General features: G+C 45.2%; 1 protein-coding gene across 1 annotated transcript in view; it reads left to right on the plus strand.

The window, feature by feature from the left end:
- Nucleotides 1-451: 451 nt before the first annotated feature.
- The window catches only part of ubr2 (ubiquitin protein ligase E3 component n-recognin 2), a gene marked incomplete at both ends in the record, with an annotated part of 22,943 nt that continues 2,352 nt past the window's right edge, over nt 452-21,042 (plus strand). The window contains 12 exon segments of the mRNA XM_014034476.1: nt 452-514; nt 7,225-7,345; nt 7,416-7,523; nt 7,603-7,691; nt 9,810-9,908; nt 11,610-11,773; nt 11,844-11,943; nt 12,021-12,149; nt 16,045-16,228; nt 16,309-16,370; nt 16,627-16,737; nt 16,879-16,944. Coding sequence (XP_013889930.1) covers nt 452-514; nt 7,225-7,345; nt 7,416-7,523; nt 7,603-7,691; nt 9,810-9,908; nt 11,610-11,773; nt 11,844-11,943; nt 12,021-12,149; nt 16,045-16,228; nt 16,309-16,370; nt 16,627-16,737; nt 16,879-16,944 — 1,296 coding nt within the window.

Genomic DNA, 21,042 nt, shown 5'->3' on the forward strand with positions numbered 1-21,042 from the left:
CAGTACTACACACAGTACCTCACTCAGACTACTGTAGACAGTACTACACACAGTACCTCACTCAGACTACTGTAGACAGTACTACACACAGTACCTCACTCAGACTACTGTAGACAGTACTACACACAGTACCTCACTCAGACTACTGTAGACAGTACTACACACAGTACCTCACTCAGACTACTGTAGACAGTACCACTCTTAGCTGAATATATTGAATGTGTCTCTTTTAGTTTTGATTGATGACACTGTATTTGCCGTTGGAGCAGAAATTAAATCTTCAAATTAAACACGTGTCCCATCTCTACTACACACAGTACCACAGTACTACACATAGTGGGACAGTTGTACTTGTCTTCTTGGTTCAGTTAGAATGTGAACAAACATCCTTTCTGTGTATTTTGTGTGTAAATGTTTGTGTTTTGATTTAGTTTTTGTTCTGTGTCTGCAGGGTAGGAAGTCGGTCCGGTATGGAGACTTTCAGTACTGTGATCAGGCCAAGTCTGTCATTGTGGTAAGTCTCTGGTCTGAGACCAGTACCTGTGTTGAGTCATTGTGATGTGTCTGTCCACAGAACACGTCTCCAATTTGCTACAGTTCATTTTAAACCAGCTTTGGTTCAACAAAGACCAGCTTTTTTTCTACGTTTTTCACACATGGCTTCTTGTTTGCATGATAGAGCTTTAACCAGTGCTTGTGTATGGTATGCTGAACTGTGAATACAGACAATGATTCATGGAAGTGTTCCTGGGTCCATGTAGGGATGTCCAGAACAGAACCAGACCTTCTGAAGATCAGGACCATCCATTATTTATTTTCAGCCTTTGAGATCAGATTTCTGCAGGTTCTTCAAGTCTTAGGAAGAGTTTATAATGCAGTTTTTAAGACTGATGAACCTCGTGTTCTGAGAGGTCCAACCCCTCTAACATGTTGTGCTTGACACAGTCCTCTGACATGTTGACAGTTAACCTAATGAGTTGTTAAGGTTCGTGTTTTGAGCTCTGATTGAATACCGAACAATGTCAAAGTTTTAACAAGTCTATTGTTAGAAAATTTTGCCAGAAGGCTGGGACCGGAATCCGGGGTCGTCATTTCTGGACACAGAATCTCAAGGTTAGGTTGGGTCAGGAACACGATATAATTTGTGAGAAAAAAGATCACCACCTTTCCTGCTGAAATGAGGACCGGGTAGAAACAACAGCAGATGTGCTTTGGTTCCGGGCTGTGTTGTCGGGAGGAGAGAGTGGATCGCTGGACTTACTCGTGGCCAGAAACATGGCAAGGGTCATGCACGGGTGGTCAGAGGTAGTTACCAAGTTTGAGGGAGGTGACTGAGCCGATGATCCAGAGGTGCATTCCGAGGTCGAGATCCGAGAGGTCCGATGTGGCGCGGTGCCGTTCAGGGAGCAGGCGAGAGACAAAAATCCAAAGGACAGAAAAAAGGTCGTTACCGTGAGAGCAGAAGGCAGGAGGGATCCGACGGGCTGAGGCAGGAGACGTGGAACCAGGAGACATGAGCAAGGCCGGGGACATGAGGCAAGAGCAGGACAAGGGACAAGAACACTGGAGAATCATAGGCAAGGCTGATGATAATCTGGCGGTGAGCTGGAGAGTGAGACTGAGTTAAATACTACTGACGACAGGTGAGTGGAATGAGCTTGATTAGTGTTTCTGTGATGGGAGGGGCGAGAGCAATGAGTAGGTGCTGGATATGAACTGAAAGGCTGGGAACAAGACTAAGAGAGTGAACAGGGACATGAGATGAAATAATAAAACTAAACTGGGGCTAGATCAGGGCAGACAGTGACAGAGTCATAACAGAACCCCCCCCCCCCCTAAGGTCTGGCTCTTGATGGAGCTCTAGCTGGCGCTGGCTGACTGGGGTTGCTTTTATGGAAGTTCCTGATGAGGGTCTTATCTAGGACATGGCGAGCTGGGACCCAAGATCTTTCCTCTGGGTCATATCCCTCCCAGTCGATGAGGTATTGGATGCCAAGACCCCAACGACGGGACTTGAGGATGCGGTGAACTGTGTACGCCGGGCCACCATCGATGAGTCGGGCGGGAGGAGGGGGTCTGGAGGAGGGCAAAAATCTGGACCATTGGACAGGCTTGACCGGGGACACATGAAACGTGGGATGAACATGCATGGAGCCTGGGGGTCTGAGTCTGACGGCTGCTGGGTTGATCACCTTGGAGATGGGGAAGGGTCCCACGAAAGTAGGAGCCAGTTTATGGCAGTCTACCCTCAGCGGTAAGTCCTTAGTAGAGAGCCATACTCAGTCGCCCACCTGGTACTGGGGGGCAGGAGTCCTTCGCCTGTTGGCAGTTCTGGTAGCCACGAGGGTTGACTTTACCAGTTCCTTCTTGGCGGCTCTCCAAGCTCTCTGACATCGAAGGGCTGCTTAATGGGCTGAGCGGGCCTGGGCTGCTCGTTTGTGGGCAGAAAACACCGGCGGCTGGAATCCATAGACCACATAGAAGGGTGACAGCTTCGTGGAACTAGATGGCAGGCAGTTGAGTGCATGTTCGACCAAGGGGAGATTCGTAGCCCACTTGGTAGCATTGTTTCCACACAGGATCCTTAGGCGGGTCTCCAGCTCCTGGTTGGCTCTCTCTGTCTGACCGTCAGTCTGAGGGTGATATCCTGAAGAAAGAATCAAAGAGATGGCGAGCATGGCACAAAACTCTTTCCAAAAACCTGAGAGAAACTGAGGACCTCGGTCTGACACAATATTGTTAGGCAATCCATGAAGCCTGAAAACGTTGTCCATAAAGACTTGAGCCATTTCCTTGGCTGTGGGCAGACAGGGGAGAGGGACAAGGTGTACCATCTTGGAAAAATGATCCACAATCGTGAGGATCACTGTCTTACCCTCAGACTGCGGCAGACTAGTCACAAAATCCATAGAAATATGTGACCAAGGGCGTGATGGTATAGGGAGAGGACTGAGGAGACCTGCCGGTGGCCGTCGAGAGGATTTAGCCAGGGCACATTGAATACAAGATCCAATGAATTCTCTGACGTCCCTTTCTAGGGAACCCCACCAGAACTGAGACCTTACTATACTAATGGTCTTGGTGATACCCGGATGGCAGTAAAGACGTGAAGAATGGCAAAATTCCAATACAACAAGGTGGTCAGGAACGAAGAGTTTACCATCCGGGCATTCATTGGGAGGTGAGTGGTTCTGGTGGGCTGCCCTGACTTCCCTCTCGRCTTKGGTTACGGCCAGGCAYACAGCATCAGGAAGGATGACCCCCCCCCCCCCGGTCGTCATTGGTTGTGTGGTTGTGTCAGACTCTTAGACTCTCGACAGGGCATCCGGTTTTGTGTTCTTGGTCCCGGGTCTGTACGATAACACAAAGTTGAAACGGCTGAAAAATAGAGCCCATCTGGCCTGTCGTGGATTTAATCTTTTAGCAGATTTAAGATACTCAAGGTTCTTGTGATCAGTCAGGACAAGAAAATGCAAGCAAGCACCCTCCAACCAGTGTCTCCACTCCTCCAAAGCCAGCTTAACCGCCAACAGTTCCTGATCGCCCACATCATAATTCATTTCTGCAAGAGAGAGAGACCTAGAAAAGAAAGCACATAGGTGAACCTTGTTGTCAGTAAATCTCTGGCTTAGGATGGCCCCGACTCCAGAGTTGGATGCATCAACCTCCACAATAAACTGTCTTTCAGTATCCTGAAAGTGGAGAATTGGGGCTGTGGTGAACATTGTCTTGAGACTTTTGAATGCCTCCTCCGCTTCCGGATTCCACAAAAACTTGGTCTTAATGGAGGTTAGTTTGTTGAGTGGAGCAGCGATAGAACTGTAGTTCTTGATGAAGCGTCTGTAAAAGTTAGCGAAACCTAAAAAGCGCTGTAGTTCTTTGCGAGTCTGGGGTGTGTTCCAATCTAGAACTGCAGATACCTTGGCTGGGTCCATGGAGATTTGATCAGGAGATATTTTAAAACCCAAGAAAGTGGTGTCAGTGGTGTGAAACTCACATTTTTTCGGCTTTAACATACAGCTTATTCTGGAGGAGTCTAAGTAGCACGGCACGGACCAGTTCCTGGTGTGACTCGATATCTTTAGAAAAAATAAGAATATCATCCAGGTAGATAAAAATGTTGACACTGATGAAATCACTCAAAACGTCGTTAACCATATTTTGAAACACGGCAGGAGCATTGGTTAACCAAAAGGCATTACTAGGTATTCGACATGACCTGAAGGAGTGTTAAAAGCCGTCTTCCATTCATCACCTTCCCTGATTCTCACCAAATGGTACGCATTATGAAGATCAAGCTTTGTGAAAATCTTTGCCCCTTGAATTAAATCAAAAGCTGCGTTCATTAGTGGTAGAGGGTATCGGTTCTTCATTCAAACCTCAGTAGTCAATACAGGGGCGAAGAGATCCGTCCTTCTTCACTACAAAAAAGAACCCCGCCCCCGCAGGGGAGGAGGACGGCCTGATAATACCTGCTCTCAAGGACTCGGAAATGTACTCCTTCATGGCCTCATTCTCGGGTTTGGATAAGGAGTACAATTTGCCCCTAGGTGGTGTGGTACCAGGTAGTAGGTCAATGCAACAGTCATATGGTCGATGTGGTGGTAAACAAGTGGCTTTTTCTTTATTAAATACTTCCTTCAAGTCATGATAACAGGCAGGAACATTTTGTAGGTTGGGGATGTATTGGGTCTTATTACGAGGTTCCTTCTCAGGATTAGCTGTGAATAGACAATTGAATGAGCATTGTTCTGACCAACCCATAATCTCCTTGTTGACCCAGTCTATGTGGGGGTTGTGTTTCTTCAACCAGGTGGCTTCAAGAACGATAGGAAGATTGGGTGATGTGATTACCAGAAAGGTTATTTCTTCTGTGTGGTTACCTCCAATTGTCATCTTAACAGGCAGGATCTCAGAACTGGTGTGGTTGAGGTTATGACCATCCAGCGCCTGAATCTTATGTTCCCTCTCAGAGTGGTGGATCTGTAGTCCCAAAGAAAGAGCGAACTTGTCATCAATAAACTCTGTATCAGCCCCAGAGTCAATGAATACTTTCACAGCGTGAATTTTACCAGATACATTCAAATCTGCTGACAAGACAGGGAGAGAGTGGCTCACTTGGGCAGGACTAAGAACATGAATCTTGGTTCTTTTAAGCTTAACAGGGCAATTAATGGCAATGTGTCCAACACCAGCACAGTATAAGCACAGACCTTCATTCCTCCGACGAGTCCTCTCTTCCAATGAAATCTTTGACCTGCCGATCTGCATTGGTTCCACAGTTGTCTGGACCACTGGGGTGGTAACGATTTGACTTCCTCTGACCTGTGTCTCGGTGTTCCTGGAAGGTGACAAATAAGTGCCAGTGAAGCTTTTACCTCATCGATTCTGCCTTCGCTCATGTAGCCTTAGATCGATGCATGTTGCCAGGTCTTCCAATTCCTGTAATGACTGGGGTGGATCTCGAGTCCCCAGTTCGTCTTTGATGTCCTTGTTTAATGCCTGCAAAAGGCGTCCTGCAGAGCCTCTGATATCATTCCACCAGCTGTCCACTGCTAGGGTATGAAAATCAATTATGAACTCTGTGACTCTTCTGTTCCCTTGTTTGATTGTTAAAAGACCTCTGGACACTTCACGATGTGGAAGAACTGGACAAAAAACTCTGAGTAGTTCCTTAGCAAAGTCTTTGTACTTGTAACAAATGACTGCGTCTCTCTGCCACTCAGCAGTCCCCCATAACTTGGCTTTACCAGACAATAGCGAAATAACATAAGCGACCTTAGAACGTTCAGAAGGAAATGACGAGGGTTGTAATTCAAATAGTATCTCACATTGTGTGAGAAAAGCCCAACCCTGATCAGAAGCGCCCTTGAATTTTTCAGGTGGGCACAAACGGGGCTCCATACAGGGAGAAGGCTGAGATCTTGAAACATTAAGAGATGCTGCTGATCCTGTAGCAGAGGGAGACATAACATTACCAGACAAAGATACAGTAGTTTGCTTAGAGTTGTATTATTGTTACGAATACTTTCACCCAAATCATTTAAAGCTCCCTCAATACTTGCCTTCCAGATTGCGTTCGGTTCAGAGCTCATTGTGTCCAGATTATCTGTTAAGGTTCGTGTTTTGAGCTCTGAATGAATACCGAACATTGTCAAAGTTTTAACAAGTTTATTGTTAGAAATTTTGGCTGGAAGGCTGGGACCGGAATCTCAAGGTTAGGTTGGGTCAGGAACACAACATAATTTGTAAGAAAAAAGATCACCAGCCTTTCCTGCTGAAATGAGGACCGGGTAGAAACAACAGCAGAAGTGCTTTGGTTCCGGGCTGTGTTGTCGGGAGGAGTGATTGGATCGCTGGACTTACTCGTGGTCAGAAACGGGGCAAGGGTCATGCACGGGTGGTCAGAGGTAGTTACCAAGTTTGAGGGAGGTGACTGAGCCAATGATCCAGAGGTGCGTTCCGAGGTCGAGATCCGAGAGGTCCGATGTGGCRYKGTKCCGTTCAGGGAGCAGGCGAGAGACAAAAATCCAAAGGACAGAAAAAAGGTCRTTACCRTGAGAGCAGAAGGCAGGAGGGATCCGACAGGGGCTGAGGCAGGAGACGTGGAACCAGGAGACCTGAGCAAGATGGGGACACGAGGCAAGAGCAGGACAAGGGACATGAACGCTGGAGAATCATAGGCAAGGCTGATGATAATCTGGCAAGGAGCCTGAGAATGAGATTGGGTTAAATACTGCTGCAGACAGGTGAGTGGAATGAGCTTGATTAGTGTTTCTATGACGGGAGGGGCGAGAGCAATGAGTAGGTGCTGGATATGAACTGAAAGGCTGGGAACAAGACTAAGAAAGTGAACTGGGACATGAAATGAAATAATAAAACTAAACTGGGGCTAGATCAGGGCAGACAGTGACAGAATCATAACAGTTGTAACATGTGTTTGACACAGTCCTCTGACACGTTGACAGTTAACCTAATGAGTTGTAACATGTTGTTTGACACAGTCCTTTGACTTGTTGACAATCTAATGAGTTGTACAAAGCTCCTGCAGATCTTTGTTTTTTGCTCCTGTTGTTTTTACTGCCTGTTGTCTCTTCTCAACCTACCTGGAACTGCAGTTGTTTATGTAGAAATGCTGAATGGTGTGTTGCTGTTTTGGACCAGGACTCTGGTTTTGGGTACATTCATGTGGTTAATAAGTTATGACCCCTAACCTCTCCTCAGAGGAACACCAGCCGCCAGTCCAAGCCCCTGCGGGTTCAAGTCATGCATTCGTCTGTCGTGGCTCATCAGTGTTTTGCTCTGAAGGCTCTCAGCTGGCTGGGACAGATCATTCAGTACTCAGGTATGTTTGACCATCATTACCCACAATCTCCCATGTTGTCTTTGGTTCTGCTGACCGTTAGCTGTTTCAGATGGTCTGAGGAGAGTCCTGTGCCAGGTGGGCCTACAGAAATGTCTGGAAGGAGAGAACTCCTCATTGGTGGACCGCTTGATGCTGAATGACTCAAAGATGTGGAAAGGTGACCAATGGTTTATTGGACATAAGTTACTGATGAAGTGGAGGTCAGGGGTCAGGAACATCACTTTGTGTGTCTGCAGGAGCCAGGAACATCTACCACCAGCTGCTGATGAACAGTCTCCTCATGGACCTCAAGTACAAGAAGTTTTTTGCAGTCCAGTTTGCCAAGGTATCTGATCCTTTTAAGACCTGACCTCGCCTGGAACCTGGGAGGTCCGATTTTAGAATCAGACTGCAGTGGGGACCTATAGGGTCCAGTTCAGGTTCAGACTGCAGCTTGACCGTGAACCTTACATGGATCTTGCAGGCTAGAGTTACTTTTACAGGCTGGATGTTTCCAACAGTATATATTTTATTTTCTGATAAACTTTGAAACTGTTTGTTGTAAGAAGAAGACATTTTAACAGGAGATGATCGTTCATATGATCAGTTATCGGCCTGGCATCAGTCAGCTCTGGTAAACTGTGAGTGTGGATGTGTTTGGACTTAAAGTAAGACAACCACACAAAAATCACTGAAATAACTTGAAACTGACAAAAGTAACAAAAAGACGGAGACGAACAATAATCAGTCCTTGCTTTCAAATTGTTTGTTCAACAAAATCTTAAAAAAATCCAAAAACAAATTATTCCAAAAGTATGAAAGGCTTGTAAATAATTTGACCATAGGGACTTGTTAAACTGAGGTATCTCCTGTAATCAGTATGACAGGTGTCTTCAGTCATTAAAGGTTGAACTGTAGTCACAGGGCTGCATCTAGTGTTGCCACACTGAACACTAAGGACAGAGTTGTCTCGGGAGCTTAAGACAGAAAATGATTCACATCATGTCAAAGGTAACATCTCCAACAGCTTGATGTTCCTGTGACTACAGCTGCACAGATTATTCAACAGTTTAAGGTCCACAGGACTGTAGTCAGCCTCACTGGACATGGACACAGGAAAAAACTGCTGTTCAGTGTCCGATCACACCACTGTTTCAACCACAGCAGACTCAATGGGAGGTGACTGTGGAGAAGACGGTCTAAAATTTGCCAAAATGAATGTCTCAAAGCTTCTGGGAAAATGTCCTTTGGAGAGATGAAACAAAACTGGAGCTTTAAGGCAACAAATCCCATTAGTTCTGTTTTCTCTGACCCAAAATGAAACTGAAAACTGAAAAGAACACTATACCTACAGTGAAACATGGAGGAGGCTTTGACAAGTTCTGGAGTTTCTTTGCCTTTTTTTTTCTTTGGTGCAGCATGTCCTGAATCTGTCCAGGGTACAATGACATATCAAGACTATCAAGGCATTCTGGAGCAAATCTGGGGGCTGCATTTTCCATCCCAGGTTGTGTCAGAAAAGCCAACTACCATAAATTGATTTGAGTTTCTCTATGGTGACCCCTGCTTGTGAAGTTGTATGTAACTCACTTGGCATGTGTCTGTTGAGAGGAATAGGGTGGCAGGGGGCAGTTTGGGAGACGGAAAAATGCACAATGTGCACAGACTGTTGGTCTTGTTAATGGAGACCATTAAACTGGGGATTCTAACATCAATGTTGCGATTATTGAGTTCACACTGCAGAGGGGAGCAGTCTAACCATAAACAACTTTTGTCAGTTTTTAAGTTATCTTTTGTTCTTCTTTTTACAACAAAAATGCTACAAATAAACTTGAGCATGTTTGTATTTAAACCTGAGGTCAGGTTTGGTGTACTCAGTTATCTGCCTGGCAGCAGTGACGTCTCAAAGTGTGAATGTTTCCTGTAGGAAGGAGACATTAAGKGTTTGTATAGTTATCTGCCTGGCAGCAGTGACATCTCAAAGTGTGAGTGTGTCCTGTAGGAAGGAGACATTAAGGGTTTGTATAGTTATCTGCCCAGTAGTGACCTCTCAAAGTGTGAGTGTGTCCTGTAGGAAGGAGACATTAAGGGTTTGTATAGTTATCTACCTGGTAGTGACCTCTCAAAGTGTGAATGTGTCCTGTAGGAAGGAGACATTAAGGGTTTGTATAGTTATCTACCTGGTAGTGACCTCTTAAAGTGTGAATGTGTCCTGTAGGAAGGAGACATTCAGGGTTTGTACAGTCAGTTATCTGCCTGGCAGCAGTGACCTCTGACCCCCACTCCCCTATAGAATTACAGGCGGCTGCAGACAGATTTTATGGAGGACGACCATGAGCGATTGGTGTCGGTGACGTCGTTCTCTGTTCAGTTCTTCACCGTCCCAACCATGGTGAGTGGTCCTCCTGCTCTGCCATTGCACTCCCACACATCTGTCTCTCTCTGTCCTCCCCCCTGCTGGTAGAAATATGAACGCTTGCAGAGCGACTACGTGACAGACGACCACGACCGTGAGTTCTCCATCACCGACCTGTCCGTCCAAATGTTCACCGTCCCATCTCTGGTGAGTTCCTGCCAGACAAAGCCGAAGCCCACCAGTCTGTGTGACATCATCAGCCCCGTGTGCTGGGTCAAACTGGTTCTGTTATATCAAACCATGACTTAAACTGGACAGGTTTGTAAAAGCTGAAGTTGATGTGACAGTTTTATAGAGGTGGTACTTATCCCAAAGCAGCTCTGTTTCTGGGAGTGAGATGGTAGTGAGTTTGACCTGCAGGTGAGACTAATGTCATTCATCACACAGGTGAGAATCAGGAACATGTAAACATCATACTTCAATATTTGACCTGATTGGTTTTGTTGTGACCATACAGTTTCTGTCAGTCCTCAGACCTCAAATCACAATAAAATCACAAAACATTATATAAAACACAGTTTTTACTGTGAATGTTAAACCTGTCAATAAACACTGATTTTAGTTAGAATATAAACCACTGACATTATTATAAATATAAAACACAGGTATGACTTTAAATAGGAATCACTGAAAAACTGTAACAGCTTTTCATGTAAATCTAAAACTGATATAACTGGTTCAACTAAATAAAAAACACAGGTATAAATGTAAATTTAAAAACACTAGTGTAACTTTAAGTAAATGTAAAACACTGGTTTATCCAATTCAATTCAGTTTATTTGTATAGTGCCAGGTCACAACAAATGTCGTCTCAGGGCACTGTATAATAAAAAAATAAATCTAAAGAAGCTGCAGACTGTTAAATCTTCACTTCATCACAGTCATCATCCTCAGCAGCACGTTGGTGACAGTGGAGAGGAAAAACTCCCTTTAACAGGGAGACACGTCCAGCAGAACCAGAACCAGGCTCAGGACAGGAGACCATCTGCCTCGACCAGCTGGGTTTTGGGGACAGGAGAAGAACCTAAGTCTAACTATATGCTTTATCAAAAAAGGAAAGTCTTCAGTCTAATCTTAAAAGTAGACAGTGTCAGCCTCACGGACAGAAACTGGAAGTTGGAGCTTTATAACTGAAAGCTCTGCCTCTACCCGTCTATCTATAAAATCCAAGACTTGTAATTTTAAAAACACTGGTTGTTTATGAATCTGCCAGTGAGGGATGGTAGACTCTAAACTCAATGACAGTCTTTGTTTCAGTGGATTTGATTACAGAACTTTAGTGTTCATCAGTTTTTCATTAGGTTAGACTGTTGGCTGTTTTTATCATTTTTTATCATTGTTTTACCTCAGGTTTTTGGTTTTCCACCCTGATCTGAAAGGAGTTTTGGTTTCTTCTCTACTTTACGGGGTGTTTTCTGAAGTCACAGTGTTGTGGAAATATTTAACAAAAACAGAAATAGGTGATGTGAAAAATAAAGTCACTTTGTAGAGTGGTGGTCTGAGTTGGTTTACTGCAATAAACACAGAAATAAACACAGAACCATCAGGCTGTGTGCTAACAGGCAGTTCTAATGTGTAAAAATATATAGTGTTTTAAAATGCAGATGCTATGTTAAACAGATACTACATTCATTCACGCCCTGAACTGGGTCCAGATGAAATCACAGTGATAATTACAGCAGGGCTTGGGCTGGTCAGACACATCCCTATCTGTTGGTAAACAAAAACAACAGTTGTCACAGTAAAGCTGATGTCATCAGGTCAGTTGGATATTTTAGACCTACTGACCTACATCAATAAGCATTTGTCCAGTACAGCAGAATGTTCTGTGTTTGTGCACGGCTGCAGGCCCGGATGCTGATGGTGGAGGAGAACCTGATGACCACCATCATTAGAACCTTTGTGGATCACCTGCGTCACAGAGACCCACAGGGACGCTTCCAGTTTGACCGTTACACAGCCCAGCAGGCCTTCAAGTTTGGTCGGGTCCAGAGCCTCATTGGAGACTTGAAGTGAGGACTGGTTTAAGACCACTTACAGGGACCACCACTGCAGCCATTTGACCAGTTGTTGTGTCTGCAGGTACATCCTGATCAGCCCTCCGTCTGAGTGGACCGATCCGCTCCGACTCAAGTTTGTAGAAGGCTTTGATGCTTTTCTGGATCTGTTGAGGTGTATGCAGGTAACTGGACTCACAGCAGAGTGTTGACCAGCTCAGCTGCAGCCGTGTGTGTGTCTGAACACATTTATCTGTTTCAGGGTATGGACCCAGTGGTGAGACAAGTGGGCCAGCACATCGAAATGGAGCCTGAGTGGGAGGCAGCATTCACACTTCAGATGAAACTGACCCACATCATCTCCATGATCCAGGAGTGGTGCTCCACTGATGTAAGGCTGTGTCATGTGTCATACATGTCACCCATCATCATACTGATAACATGTTATACATGTCACACACATCACCCATCATCATACTGATAACATGTTATACGTGTCACACACATCACCCATCATCATACTGATAACATGTTATACATGTCACACACGTCACACAGCATCATACTGATAACATGTTATACGTGTCACACACATCACACAGCATCATACTGATAACATGTTATACATGTCACACACGTCACACAGCATCATACTGATAACATGTTATACGTGTCACACACATCACACAGCATCATGTTATACATGTCACACACGTCACACAGCATCATACTGATAACATGTTCAAGAATCAAGAATCATTTATTGTCATTCATACACAACATCAAGATGCAATATAGAACAAAATTTGCAGTTTAGAACATCCGTCCGGAGAAACACACACACATTACAAACATGGGGGGACGAATGTCCAGGGTCTTTCGCAACGTAGTGCGCTACCTTTGCAGTTTAGAATACACACATATAGGAAGGATGAGTTTAAAAAAGAGCTTTGATCCTGTGTTTTTTTACAGAAAAAAAAACAAAAACGCTCGAGCATACTCTCCAAAAAAACTACTCTGCGAAAGAAATAACAGCTAAGGAGGGTAGCGGGGTGGGGGGACAAACATATGGTAAGGGGGAGGGGTGCAGTGGAGCCGGTGACATCCAAGGCAATGTAGGAGAGAGCCTAGTATGAAATAAGCTTTTTCCCACATCTCTCATACACAGGGTTATGAGGAAAATTTTTACCAAGGGATTTCTCACTGTTAATATCCTGACTGTGCGAAGTGAAAATGACACAAGTGGAACGCTCAGACGAGTTCAATTTGTTAATAATGACTATGCAATAATTTATTTACACAAATTAAACAGATCACACGTTACAACTTCATTGTGGGTATTTCCTATAACAAGCGTCAGAATTAATGGGATAAAAACTTGCGTCCGACTTTCAGTCCACATCACTCAGATTACTTATAATAGACAGTAAAACGTCATTTCTGATGTTAAACAACCAATTTTACTGGCACTTTAGCTTAAGTTTGGCAAATCAAGATACAAGAAAAGGAGAAAAGTAATGTTAGTATTTCTACTCTTTTACTTTTACCAAAGTGTGAGTCACCCGGATCTGCATGTCTTTTCTCGACTCAGGTCCACAGTACACGTCACCCAAACACTTCAGCCTTTTACCTGATGATGACTTCTTAAGGCACCCTCAAAGTAGAAAAACTGGCTCGCCTCCAATCAGTCAGTGAACTGTTGTTGGCTCGCTTAACAGTCATTGGCGAACAGGTGTTATTTTCAGGTAACTTTGCATCTGCTTCAGTCCAAGCCAGAAAAATTCAAGCCATATCCGGTTTCTCCTTCAAAATAAAAATCATCTTCCAATCGGAAGGCAAACAGATGCTTGGAGACTTGATGCCTCGGGTGGGGACACGACAGGCTTGTTGGTTCCCTGGCTGTAAAATCCACCCTAAGGAAGTCAGTGTGTCGCTCAAAGCCGTCCGGGTTAGTAATAAGAATGGACGATCTTTGGTTCCGCCCTCAGGCTTAGAGTTGAGTCAGAGAAAGAAAGATAAAGATTTGCCAGGCAGGCGCCAGTCAAGGTTAAATTCTGTGGTTGTTCAACAACATCATGATAACCTCTTTAGCTTCCTTCTGATAGACTCTAAGAGAAATCACTGCAAAACATTTATGATGATTAATTAACATTTCTGTTTATAATCAGCTCTGAACCTTCTGTTAGTCCAGATAAATGAAAGATTTTCTCAGGAAAAATCCACAATTATATTACTGTGTTCACAGTAAAATTAAAACAGTGATTTACATAAAAACACAATGAAAACATTGTAATCAGATTCTTTGTGATTTTTTTATACCATTATTAATCTTTAAGGCATGTTAAGAGAAAAGAAGTGGTTCCACTTTTCCTGTGACAGGCATTATATGATTTAACAAATGCATAAACATTCTTAGTTAAACAACAAATGAATCACGAACAGAAGAGATTGTTCTGTCCATTATCTGATTAAGAGAACTGAGGGGTTCTCTTCCATGGTTAGAATGACCTGTCATGGCCTAAATAGAGTTCAGTTTGTGACAGAGTTCCTGTCTTCTCGTCAGGCCTGTCCGAGGCCTGCTTAGAGGCAGAAAATCTTGTTTCTTCACTCGAGGTGACCCCTACAGCAGCGTGCCGGGACCAATCAGGAGACCTACAGTGTCCAACCAGTTGTTAACAGCACAGTTCACCAGAATTCAGTTCTGTCTCCACCCAATGTGGCCTTCAGACCAGGTCCAGACACAGGTGGGGGGTTCAAGGCTTCCTCCACACATATCATCCAGGGAGGTTTATCAGCTGCAACCAAGGTCACAGCTGTGGGAGTCCAATAATAGAATATAATTCTTTTCAGGCAAGCAGCCTTTCTTCCACTGCTTTAATTCTTAACTGTGCCTCTGTGTTGCGAAAAATGCCAATATTCCAGATTCGATTACCATCTCACCTCTCCTGTATGAAACTTCACCCAGATCTTGCCTTTACCCCTCACGGGCACGCTGCTCTGCTGCGTTCCTAGCCAGGACCACATCCAGTTTGTAACTTATCTCCCCCAGCATTTGAGTCTGTGCGTTCGCAGTACGGGAAATCCCATCCAGGGTCACAGACAGCTTCTCACAGGTCCGGACTGCTTTCAGGATCGTACTCATTTTACGATAAACCAGAACTCCTCCACAGCCGATCAGCAGGAATCCGATTATCATAAATCCGAATATAAATACGTTTTTGATGTCTTCAATAGAAAGAGGCGCCAGGCAGATCAGGTCCCCCCCCCCCCCCCTCCCCGTCACCCGACACACGCCCGGCAGCCATGGTTCCACTGGGACAACTGTGCTGCCCACGCTCTAATCACAGAGTGGGAAAAATAGTATCAATTGCATTCAGACACCAGTTGACCAGATCCATAGTTCTTTTGTTGTCGAAGGATAGTTAGAGGAAAGGCCTGATCTGGCAGCAAAGCAGGGAAAACTGAGGTTTGGGAGAGCGAGCAAAAAGCGTCTGACTCCTCTGAAGGCCAAGCAGAAAAAAAATGTTGTACAGCATCATAGTGATGTTATACATGTTACACTTCATCATACTGATAACATGTTATAAATTTCATACATCACACAGCATCATACTGATAACATGACATGGATGTTACACACAGGGCTGAAACGTTACCTTGAATAATTCCAGTAATTCAGTTATTAAAAATCCTCAGGATCTTTCTCAAAGTTACATGAAAAATAGAAACTGTAAAACTATTCAGCTCACTTTTGTCCAGCCAGAATGCAATCTGTGCTGCACAATGCTAGCACTTCTGCTAACGGCTACACTGTTGAGCCATGTATGCTAAGTGTTATTTTCAGTAATGGAAGGAGTCCCAAAACAAAGCTCACAGAAAATGACAGAGTTTGTCAACCGTGTGGGAACATTTTAAAGTTAACGTAAATGACAACACAGCACAGTGGATGAGCTGCACCTCCTTGAAGTTGGAGCAGCAGAACAGAAAACAACAAATATGTCTGGAATTACAAAGTATCGTGTACATTCTGGTTGTAAAATACGTTTACCTGAATCTGTGATAATCTGTCATGTTACAGATGTACAAGCTGTTTGGCTAATGTTACATGTGCTGACAAATCAATCATAGTGCTACATGTTAACGTGCTACGTAACACACTACTTGAACACATTTTAGCACGTTAACATACCACATCAGTGGTAAGTTTGAGGTATTGCATGTGGACCATGTTACTGATATGTTGTAGAATCAATAGATTGATCGGTTGAACTTTTTGTGATTTTCAGGAGCATGTGCTGATCGAGGCCTATAAGAAGTGTCTGAGCACACTCAGTCAGTGTCATGGTGGTCTGTCTGATGGTGAGCAGCCTATTAGTTTGAGTCTGGCTGGTCACTCTGTGGACACGTTCAGGTACCAGGTGTCTCAGGAGAGGGTGTCTATTCACCTGCCCATCTGCAGGCTGCTGGCAGGTAAATACTGTAGTGCAGAGTAAACGTGTTATCTGCTGTGGGTCTGCAGGTTAACTTTGCTGCATGTTGTTTTCTTTCAGGGCTACATGTCCTGCTCAGCAGGACAGAGGTGGCGTCTCGCTTCCCTGAGCAGCTGCCATTGGTCAGTAATATGATCACCTTCTTACAGATCAAGTTACTCATTTCTTTGGCTCTGAGATTAAATATGTGGCTGTTCAACTCTTTACAGATCTGATGATATAAATAAAACCTTGAAACCTGCTCAATAACCTGATGAATCAGTTCTAAATACAGATTCAGATGTTCAGCCGTTTGCTGCAGATGTTTAAAGACTGGCTCAGTTTAGACTCAAACAGAAACCTGCTCTCAGTAACAGCAGCTGTTTTCTGTGTCCTCAGGGTGAACTCTCCCCTCATCTCCTGATCGAACTGCCACTGCGCTGCCTTGTGCTCTGTGCACAGGTGCATGCTGGGATGTGGAGGAGGAACGGCTTCTCACTAATCAATCAGGTGAGTGTGTAGCTGATGATCCAAACTTTAAGAACTCAGCTGTTAGTATTCATTTATTGTTGTTTACTGTTTTAGATCCAATATGAAATCAGAGACTTGTACATCAGCTGGTAGTAAACATGTTGTTGTTTATCCTTTCAGATTTATTATTACCACAATGTGAAATGCAGAATGGAAATGTTCGATAAAGATGTCATCATGTTGCAGGTACAGCAGTCCACCACAGACTGGACTCTTGTTTTACTCTGAGTCCACAGTGACTCTACTCTAATTCAGTTAATCTGATTTAATCTGTCTGATTTATATTCTAACAATTTAAAATAAACTCTAAATTTACTTTTCTTATTTGACTTTATTAACTCTAGTTCCATTATTTTCTGGTTCCAGTGACTCTACAGGTTTTATATATAAAATGTTTTTATAATTTTTTTAAAGGAAGCGCCACCCCTGCTGGTTGCCGCATGTTTTGTCATGTGTGTCTTCATGAATGGGTGTTCTTAAATGTAATTTCATTGTGCTCTGTACAGTGACAATCAATCAATTACTGATTCTACTCTAAATCTATGATTCTTTTCCAACTCTCCTGACTCAGACAGTACTCTGAAACTATTGACTGATCTGAGTTCTAACCATAGAGTTAAATTAGTGCTGGACAATAATTTAGTATTGATATACATATTTATGGTATTGATAGAAAATGCTTCAATAATAGTGATATGGTATATGAACAAATGTTCCCTTTGCACATGTGCCGTTTGAGCTATAATACCAACAGAGTCACACCTGTGACCAATTGGATGACTAATCAGAGGCTATATAGCTTGACGTTATCCCAAGCTCTGCTCCTACTGAATCTTCTCGTAAATGCAAGGATTCTGAGTGACAGAAGTTCTGGCAGTCATTGAGGGTTCATAGAACTGTAGTTTACTGTAGTTTGTTCTATTTCATCCCTACTGACCACCAGAGGGTGGTGCTGAAAGCACTGAATGACTAATACCAGCGATGTCACAAGGAATCCTGAGCATTGAGAAGACCCAGAGGACCCTTGTAAAAGAACCTGGCCCAGAGGATGAGGGAAGGCCACGTTCACATTGTAAAATCTAGTGAACATGCTTGGAGAAGTCCATGATGCAGCAGCACATATCACTTCAAATGGATTCCCCCCTCAGAGCTGCCCAGGAAATGAAAATGCTCCTGGCTGAGTGTACCTTCACCCCGACTGGCAGGGAACAGCCTCCTGCCCTGTAGGCGTAGCAGATGACACCCACAATCCAGTTGGAGAGACGCTGTTTTGAAAGAGGACAGCCTAATCTAGGGCCTCCATAACATAAGAACAGCTGGTCTGAGCATCTTATAGGAGTAGTAGCAGCAATAAATGTCTCCAACGCCCTCACTGGGCGCAATATGTCAGGCCTATCACCAGTCCCTCCTGACGTAGGCTGAAAATGCGCCAATCTCAGTGGCTGGTTACAATGGGAATGCGAAAAAAACTTTAGGGACAAATGCAGTGTTTGGCCATAAGGTAACACCAGAGCCATCTGGGGCCCATTTGAGACATGACGGGCTGACAGAGAGAGCATGCAGCTCGCTGACCCTTTTAGCTGAGACAACAGCAAATAGAAAAACTGTCTTACATGAGAGCCACTTGAGGTCCGCCTGAAGCAAAGGCTCGAATGGAGGGTGGCATAGGGCTTCAAGGACCAAGGGCAGATCCCAAGCAGGTGCCCACAGAACTGCTGGCGGGTGCAACCTGTGAGCGCCACGCAGAAAAAGAGAAACCAGGTTATGGCTTCCAACTGTACCACCTTCAACGTCAGCATGATTAGATGATTTAGCCGCTACATATACCTTAAGTGTTGATGGAGAGCAGCCCTTATCGAGAAGAGATTGAAGAAACTCCAGGATAGTGGGCACCACACAGGAGAATGGGTCCTTGTTACGGTCAGCACACCACTGAGAAAACAAATGCCACCTGTTTTCATATTGCTGACATGTAGAGTGTGCTCTAGCACTCAAAATAGTGTACCTGACGGAGTCTGAATATCCAGTCAGCTGCTGCTCAAGCCTCCCAGTGGCCACACCCACAGCCTGAGGCATTTAGGATTGGGGTGCCAGATCAGTTCCCCTAACTGAGACAATAGGTCCCTCCTGGGTGGAAGAGACCATGGAGCATCGTGACACAGCTTCCATAGAAGTGGGAACCATGGTCGTGCTGGCCAATACAGAGTTACCAGCAACACCCTGTGGCCCTCCTCAAGAACTCGCTGAAGAGTCGGCCAAATCAAAGAAAGGGGTGGAAAGGCATATAGAAGGACCCTTGGCCAGGGATGTGACAAGGCATCCTGACCCAGTGCGCCTGATGCCCCCGTAAGGGAATACCATAGAGGGTATAGAGTCGACTCCTCTGTGGCCAACAGGTCTACTTCTGCCTGACCGTAGAGGTCCCAGATTATGCGCTCTATATCACTGTGGAGAGACCACTCTCCTGGAGCAGGCGCCTGCAGAGAAAGAGAATCTGCAGCCTGGTTGTCATGCCCTGGTATGTACACTGCCCGCAGAGTGGACAGACAAGGGGAGGCCCATCTCAGGAGATGCCTGGCCACCTTCAGGAGCTGTGCTGACTTTGTTCCACCCTGATGGTTGATGTCGTAGACTACAGAGGTGTTGTCTGATCGAATCAGGACATGTTTCCCCTCCAGGTGAGGCAAGAAGTGCCTGAGAGCTAGAAACACAGCATGCAGCTCTAGCACATTTGTGTGTTTGGAGTGATCCTGTTGACTCCAGTGGCCCTGTATCGCTCTGTGCTGCCACACAGTGCCCCATCTCATGGAGCTGGCATCTGTCGTGACCACCTCCCTGTGACACACAACCATCCCCTTAGGGACACCTTTTGACAAATAAGTTCTGTCCCTCCATGGGTCCAGGGTACAGAGACATGATCTTGTCACCACAATTTTGCGATGCTTGTGAAGCCTGGCATCCAGATGAAAACCATTGAGCCACTTTAGAAATGGGCGCAGTGACAATAGGCCTAAAGGCACGACCCGAGTGAGTGAGGTCAGTTTGCCTAAGAGCCGCAGAAAGGCAATGTAAGGAAGCTACCTGCCCAGCCTGAATTGACCGAGGTGCTGGAGAACATCTTTCACTCTTTGGGCAGCATGGAAGGCTGTCATGGAGGGTGAGTCCAAAAGCACCCCAAGAAAAGTTGTTGCCTAAGATGGAATCAGGCAGCTCCTTGCCAAGTTGACCTTGAGGCCCAGTTGGGACACATGGGCAAACAGGCAACTTGTATCGTGCAACGCCCAAACTTGAGATAGGGAGCAGGGAAGCCAATTGTCGAGTTATGGGAGAACCTTCATTCCGTGGGCCTGCATAGAGAGGGCTGCCTTCATACATTGAGTGAACACCCTGGGGGAGAGCGAAAGGCCAAAAGGGAGCATCCTGAACTGCCAGTGGCAGCCCGATAGGCAAACTTGAGAAAACGACCATGTTCTGGTGCAGTGCATCTGTCAGGTCTTTTGATGTGAACCACTCTCCCCATGCCACAGCTTGTATAACCTCTGCCATGGTGAACGTGTGAAAAGGCAGGATTTTTAAGTACCTGTTGAGACCCCCTGAGGTCCAGAATGGGATGAAATCTGCCTGTCTTTTTTGGCACAAGGAGGTAAGTCAAGTAAAAACGTCTGGGTTGTCACAGAGGATCCACCGCCTCGATTGCACCCTTGGCCAGTAGGGCAGAATGCTCCTGGTCCAGGGCCTGAGCTTTCACCGGGTCGGCGATGACAGTCATTCTGACCCGACGTGATGTGTGAGGCCGCTGTCAGAACTACAACCGATAACCATGGGTTAGTGTTGCAGCCACCAATGGATCCACGGTTTGAGCATCCCAATAGCTGAGCTGCTGATTGGAAAAGTACCCAACAACTTTTCTCTCCTTCCTCTCCCCACAACCCCTAGGGGGCCTGGGGGGTGATGACCAAAAGCTGTGGCCTGGGCCTGTCTGTCTGTCTGGGTGGCTGGCGGGCTGGTTCACGAAAGTCCCTACTGGGTTTTCGTTGCGCCTCACGAGGATAAGGACCTACAGGTCGATCAAAACTCCGAGGTGGTGGCTGAGGGTTGGGGCCAGCCGATGGATGCCTCGGGTAATGAGGAGATGGAGGCATAGTCATGTAGGAATTACTTAATGAAATCAGGACCAGCCTATTTTCATAAATGTAATCCAGGATCTTGCAAGAAATGAAATCAGATATAATGAAACACCCCTCTGGTCATGAATGTGAAAAGAACTTGTGACCTGAACAGATT

This window comes from Austrofundulus limnaeus, unplaced genomic scaffold (assembly GCF_001266775.1).
Source record: "Austrofundulus limnaeus strain Quisiro unplaced genomic scaffold, Austrofundulus_limnaeus-1.0 Scaffold2133, whole genome shotgun sequence".
Lineage (NCBI taxonomy): Eukaryota > Metazoa > Chordata > Actinopteri > Cyprinodontiformes > Rivulidae > Austrofundulus > Austrofundulus limnaeus.